This window comes from Schistosoma mansoni, chromosome 4, assembly GCF_000237925.1.
Source record: "Schistosoma mansoni strain Puerto Rico chromosome 4, complete genome".
NCBI classification, from domain to species: Eukaryota; Metazoa; Platyhelminthes; class Trematoda; order Strigeidida; family Schistosomatidae; genus Schistosoma; species Schistosoma mansoni.
The window spans coordinates 1,028,941-1,036,166 of NC_031498.1; the positions used below are offsets into that span (position 1 = coordinate 1,028,941).

Sequence of the window (7,226 nt, forward strand, 5' to 3'; positions counted from 1 at the left end):
CTTGGATTAATGTGAATTTGGTTATTTATTCTCTGAAGAAGTGGTTTACACTGAGTCACGAAACGTCAGAAAATCTAATTTTTCTACTCATTAGGATATTACAAATATACTAATTTATTTATAACAATCTACCCAATGCTCAATTTATTCAAAATTATCAAATCAAAACTTGGTAATGATACTTACAACTTTGAGAACTGTTTATGGACCACTGTGATATGTACATTTCCTGTTGTATAATTGTTAATTAACTAAACTATTCATATTCATGTTCCTCTTATTACAAGCTTTATTTTGACCTATAGACTTTATTATACGATTTACCATTCTTGAGTTATCCCTAGTCCATTAATTACTGTTCCCCCTATTCACAACCACATTTGGCCAAATTTTGTACAAATGTTATTTTCTATTTTATGGTATGGTCAGTTTGTTTGGTATATAAAGCCAGTATATTTGAGAATAATGATTCATATTGTAGAGGTTGTTATTGGTGTTCTGGACTTAACTGGCTGGGCTAGGCAGAAAGCGGGACTGATAAGTACTCAAGACTGCTCATACAGCTTTTGTGTATTATTGATCCGATCGATAAATCACTCCTATCTCTGATAGGCGGTCTCTTAGCGTCATATATCAACTGGGCAATAAAGCACGCAGTCTATATAACACACTTAACGAAGGCATTTTCATTTTATGTGTCATATTAATTGTGAAATCTCGACATCCTCATCGTATTCGATCATTTTAGATGTAAGGAAGCATGGATGTCATCCATGTCTGGAGTGAGATGGTTGCTGATCAGTGACATGAAAGAACGGTCACTTGAAGTTAGAAATATAAACTAATGGATGCCAATTAAGTAATCTAATAGTTAAGAGCTCATTTGAAGACCTATGGGTCCTAGTTACGTTCGCTTATAGGGTCGTGGATGTACACTATTCCATAGTACCGTACTATGACTCCTAGGTTTTTATCAGTTGTTTATTTAAAGTCAGGTCATTGATATGAACTACAAAATTCAATAATGATGTTAAGAAAAACATTTTAGGTTTTAAATCTGTGAAGAAAACTATCCCGAAAATTTGCAGCCATATTCAAGTCCGAGGAATTCTGAAACTCCAAAACGAGTTGAACATCAAAACTCTTCTCTTTTTTTTATCTTTCAAGTTCATTCTATATAAACAAATAAGGCAATTTTCACAATTATTTATTGTAATGTGTGTTTGTAAATATAAATATATGAATACATGTATTAATTTCTCAAGGCACCTATTCAGTAACTTCCCTTTAGGAATATATAAATACACTATTTTTTTTATAGCTGTGCCAAATTACTATGACAGTTTATTATTTCCCATGAACAAATATAATAATGACTGATAACCTAGATAGAGTAAACCAGTATAGTTTCTTAAATTCAATATTTCATATTATACACATGAATTAAACATATCTTGTATAGTTGTTAAAGAATTTGTTGAATAATCTAAATGATGCATATATTCATTATGTTGATCATCATCTTTTTCATTACTGAAATGAAATAATGGACAATTATTATTTGTACAACATAATGAATCACTACTTATAATTGAATGAGTAGTATTATTAGTAGTAGTAGGAATTGGATCAGTGTTACATATAGTTATGTTAGGACAATCATTTAAAGAATTTCTCATATTCATAGTTGTTGAATATGGTATAGCTTCATGAATAGGAGGTGTTGGACTATTTCTTAAATTAATTAATTGACATTGTGAACATATCTCTGATTCATAATTACTCATATAATCACAACATGAGAAGTTTGACATTTCTTTAATGTTATCATGAATAGTAACACCTCTTTCTTGGTTGTCATGGTCAGTCGTATTCATAACATTATTACTGTTAGTAATATGATTTTCTGTTTCATAAAGTAATCCTAAGTTCGTAAATTTTGGTAAATTAGGTAGCTTATTAATATTTGACAATGTACAATGACATTGTTTCTCTTTTATGTAACCATCATTTCTATTGTTTCCTGGTAATAATTTGATATGACCATTTGATTGTATTGGAAACCTTCTTGTACATGGTGGTGTTAAAAATCGATGTAGAAATGGTGGCAAAGGAGGAGGAGGAGGTGGTAGTTGATTTTGTTTATAAAGAAAATTTCTTTTATTATTATAAAGAGATAATTGTGGATTGATAAGTTGACTAGTTGGTGATATATTTTTTGTGTCATTTAAATGTAAATCATCTATTGTAACATCAGTAGTATAAGCTAAAATATTTGGATGTGATTTAAATTGATAAAGATGTTGATGATCGCAAATTTCATAGTTTCCAGATGTAGATTTAAGTATAGAACTATTCATAAAGTATCCATTACTATTAATCTTATTATTATTATTATTACTATGATCATTATCTAGTGTTTTTTTGAGAGGATAATTGTCAAAACATGGCATAGATGGTATAAAACTGACATTTTTTGGTATTCGTTTTGTAGGAATTAATTTTTCATGAAGATCTATATATAGAAGAAAGAGAAACTGTTTTAGTTTACAAGTGAAACGTTTAATATTAATTAGTGATATGACTTTGATTGGTTATGGATGAATGAAGTATACTAATATCCTAATTCAGTGACCTGATATGATAATGCTTATTGGCCTGCTCAGAGTACTTCATTATCGAAGTTGGAGTCGAGATCGTAGAAAAGGACATAGATATGTCCTTCATACATTGAGAGTAAACTTACAATGCAGATATATATAATTTACAGGAATATGATTGGGGTATAAATAAGAAATGAAACAATGTATTTAATAGAAACTAGGGAAATTTGAACTGTTTGGTATTTCGTTATAGTTTATTTATTATTTTAAATTTTTTTATTCAAGGGTTACTTATTAGGTATATCGAAAAATCTCACTTCTTTAAAAATATCAGATGTAGAGGTAATTTTATGGTACGGCGTAGAGTGGGAAGAGTCCGCTCTCCCTCTCCAAATGCTCTCACATGGCCACACGTATATAGCCTCTACCAAGGAAGTCCTACTAACTGCCTTCTCGTGGCGCAGGTGTTGTTTACGAAATTGAGAGGACGAAAACCGAATGTCCGGCGCTTTAACCGGGAGGTTGGACACGGAAATTCCACCTATGGAGGGGAGTTGGAAAACCCTGATCCCAAACCAATGGTGCACATTGGTTCCAGTATCCTGAGGGGACAAATGGCTTATGAACCAATTATTGGTCACCGGCTACCATGGGACTGCATCTCCTTACGATGCTCCACTGCCTTGTGGATCAGACCTTTGAATCAAAGGCTTGCGATGTGGCCCCCTAAGAAAACCACCTGTTCCGGTTTGGGCATCCGGGCAGTATTACAGCCCTCACACAATGAAATGAAATAACCATTTTTTTGTGTGGCGCATATATATCTGGTGTGTTTAAATAAAATAAATTTTGATGATAAATCCGGTCTTGAAAAACAAATCAATCAGGTAGTGAATCTACATTCTGTTCATTATTTGCAGTATTGACTTGTATAAATTACTACTTTCTTACATCCATATTTTGTGACAGCTGACAAGCGAATGCCTAGTATAGTGTAGATTTGTGTTCATGATTACATGACAAACTGTCATATATATATATATATATATATATATATATATATATATATCACTCGGGCCTCGGTGAATTACTACATTTTTGATTGATTAGCAATGATGGACTAGAAGATGGTAGGAGATTCTTATTCAAATTCTAGACAAACCCTAATGTTTTTACTATTGTATATTTTCAGAAGGGGTTTTGTGGATATTATAGTAATTTTAATAGTTGAGATCATGAGCTAATTGAAGCTAGACCTCCATGTAAAACCTGGATGTGCACTACTGAGGAGTCCCATAATGGGACGGAACGTCCGTCCGGTGCTCCAGGTTTTTCATAGTGATCTAGCCTCAATTGATTCATGATCTCAACTAGTAAAATTATTGTGTATTTGTTGTTTTGATTTGTTAGAGTATATCTTTCGTTCTCCACCAAAACGTCTGTTAGGATATAGCAAGAGTAGAGTAAAGTGTCATGGCCACGAAATATTATGTAAAACGTATTATACTAGGCATTTAAAGTTAGAGAAAGGTAGGAGTTAAAATGGCAACTTACTGTTTGAGGGCAAAATTCTACTTACGAATACATAAAGATATGATGGCAGTAAGGTGTTTACCACGCATAGCCAGCACCTGAAACAACGGTGCCTTCACAGAATCGAAAGAAGGAGTTAGAAAACGTCAACATTAAGAACTGCTGGCCTCTCTTGGGTTTAAAGGTTGCCATCACTTGCGGTGAGGTTTATAAAATATAGGGCTTATATATCAATAGCTACTCATAGAGAAAACGTATGTGATTGGCCTCAAGATGATGTGTGTTGAGGTCTGTGGTTAAGCTCTCAGTCTGCTATGGCCACTAGTAGACTTGTTTTTGTTACAAGTACCTTAAGTAAAAGGGTCCTTAGACAATAATGACACTAGGAAGCGATAACTACCCATATACCATTAAAATCACTCAATTATACTCAATACAAAATTTCGCTACGAAACCGCTCTGCTATATATATCTGCGAATAAATTCATAGGAATGAAAAGCTGTAAACTATGTGAATACGTATATCTCACTTTGTGTCCTGTGTGTAATTTCAGAAGTATTATTATTATTACTATTACTATTATTATTATTAATATTCAGTAGGGATCTGGATGATGGTCTGCCTAGAGGAGGTTTTTCATAGCCACATTTATTTATCTGTAAAAAAAAAGAAACGACAGAAAGACGGTTCAATAAATAAACAAACCAATGAAATAAATAGTTTAAAAGAATTAAATAATATCCAAGTCTATATGAATGAAATACAGACTTGGCCAATAATTTCTCATCAGTTTCTATGGTTACAAGTCCAAATAAACTATTCGAAAGTAAATACCAAATTTAAAGCAAATATATGATTTTAGAATCATTTTATATGAATTCAGGATTGTTTGTAAAACAATTGTTCGTTTAGTAAGCAAAGATGGATAGTGACTAGCAGTGGAATCCAGGACGCGCATTTCGTCCTATTTGGGACTCGTCAGCTGGATGTACCTGTATCTCAGAGTTGATGTTCACTCTGGGACTCGAATCTAGTACCTTTCGCTTCAGACGCCATCGCGTTATCCACTCGGCCACTGAGTCCTGATAGCCACTTGCTTGTGCAATAGGGTGAAGTTGAAATGTACTTAGTATTGTTTGTTTGGATCTTCCCATTGATGTTTTTAGGACTGCAACTGGTCGGTTTCTAATGCTTGTGAATTCAGGCTATATCGAGGCAATACGCACAGTATACACATATGCAAATAAGAGACTGACCAGTTGCAGTCCTAAAAACATCAATGGGAAGATCCAAACAATCAATACTAAGTAAAATTGTTCGTTTGTTTTTAGTTTAACTGACTAGCATATAATATTGAGTCAGTCTATAGGTTGATTAACATGATGAGAATTATAATGTGAGCAAAGGTAGATAATAGAAATCAGAATTTAATTATATACCATACCAACTATTTGATCTAAGATGAAACAGTACAACATAGGAAGCATTTATTATTAAACATGTATACTATAGATTTCAAAAGATAAGGTCACTTTTGTTTTAGGTTTACGTAGTTTGATGAATTTTCTAATGTTCATCGCGTACCGACGTTTTCTCCTTGGTAAGATTGTAAATGCACATTTCCATTGAAGAGTTCATTGCTAGGACGAAATAACTGTTCAGTGTTTAATGGTACCCAATAGTTTATCCAACTGTGCGAATATTATTTAATATCATGAATGGACCAATTTTAGACCACCGTTGAAAACCTGGGAGAAATGGACGACGGCTTTGTTCTATTATGGGACTCCTAAGCAGTAAGTATCCACAATCCCACATGCGTGACTCGAACCCAAGACCTTCGGTCATTTACAACTGCTTAACCTGTTGATCACTGAGCCTGGCAAATATTGTGCAAAAACTGTAATTAATTTAACTATTTAAAACTTGTTTGAAATTTTAAATGTTGGCTGTATATGTGCTCACACGCTATCATAAAAAGGTTACAAACTATTGCAATACTAGATACCGGTAGACTCAAACGGAAACGTTGCAGTTAAACTTTGATAAAACAAGAGATAAATATATTCAAGCTGAAGCATGTACATGATGTTTAACATAGATGCAATTCAATTGGTTGGAGTTAGTCAACAGGAAACATTATATTAGTTTTGATTGAATGAAAGTTAGCACTCCTTAAATAGGCTTATCTACAATCTTGAAGAAAGTAAAAGCTTTTGGGCTAACTAAACCTTGCCCATGGTATAAATAACTCAGTGGTAATATCTCAGACAATGAACCTGGGTGACGTAGGTTTTAATCCTCCAAATAAGCATCAGTTCTATCAAGATATCAAACTAGCTTTGCTGGCAAGAGTTAACTAACATCAAACCTTGACCTAGGATTTAATGTTGACCACTTCCCTAACTTGGAATCCGGAAGGGAAGCGGAAAAGAGGAAGGCCAAAGAACACATTACGCCGAGAAATAGAAGCAGATATGAAAAGGATGAATAGCAACTGGAAAGAACTGGAAAGGAAGGCTCAGGACAGAGTTAGATGGAGAATTCTGATGAGCGGCCTATGCTCCTTGACGAGGGGTAACAGGCGTAAGTAAGTAAGTAAGTAACTTCTAACATAGTAAACCTGATATCTATTCACTTAGACTAGTGTTTATATGACTACCTATTGGGAATTAGATCATTGATAGAAAACTGGGCAAACATGACATTGGTAACTAAGTATTGATCAAAAGTTGTAAGAGTTAAGGATGTTTGAATATACTTCCTTTGTAACCTTTGAGTAAATGGTAAGTTACTTTATGTATAACATTTCTAGATAGAACTTTCAATTGAAATATAGAATATTGACTTTTATATAAGAATTTATAGTAGTTTCTCATGAATACGTTAATGAAGCCTTATTATTTTTGTTTGGGTATTTGTTTTCTAAAAAAAAAAAAACAAAAAAAGAAACCCAGACCCCCATTGTCATATTGACAAGATAATGATTCATCAATTTGGATAATGCTCGTTTGTAGATCTTCCTTTTTTTCCCCAGAGAACATCCCATTCTATAGCTCATAATTATGATAATAATAATCACAATAATT

The 7,226-nt window shown here is 33.2% G+C and overlaps 1 protein-coding gene across 1 annotated transcript; it reads right to left on the reverse strand.

Moving 5' to 3' along the window:
* Positions 1-1,430: 1,430 nt before the first annotated feature.
* Positions 1,431-2,360, reverse strand: Smp_158880 (hypothetical protein; the record flags this gene model as incomplete). Its single annotated transcript, XM_018796492.1, has 1 exon — positions 1,431-2,360. The coding sequence occupies one exon, from the start codon at positions 2,358-2,360 to the stop codon at positions 1,431-1,433; it is 930 nt and encodes a 309-aa protein (XP_018651628.1).
* Positions 2,361-7,226: the final 4,866 nt, after the last annotated feature.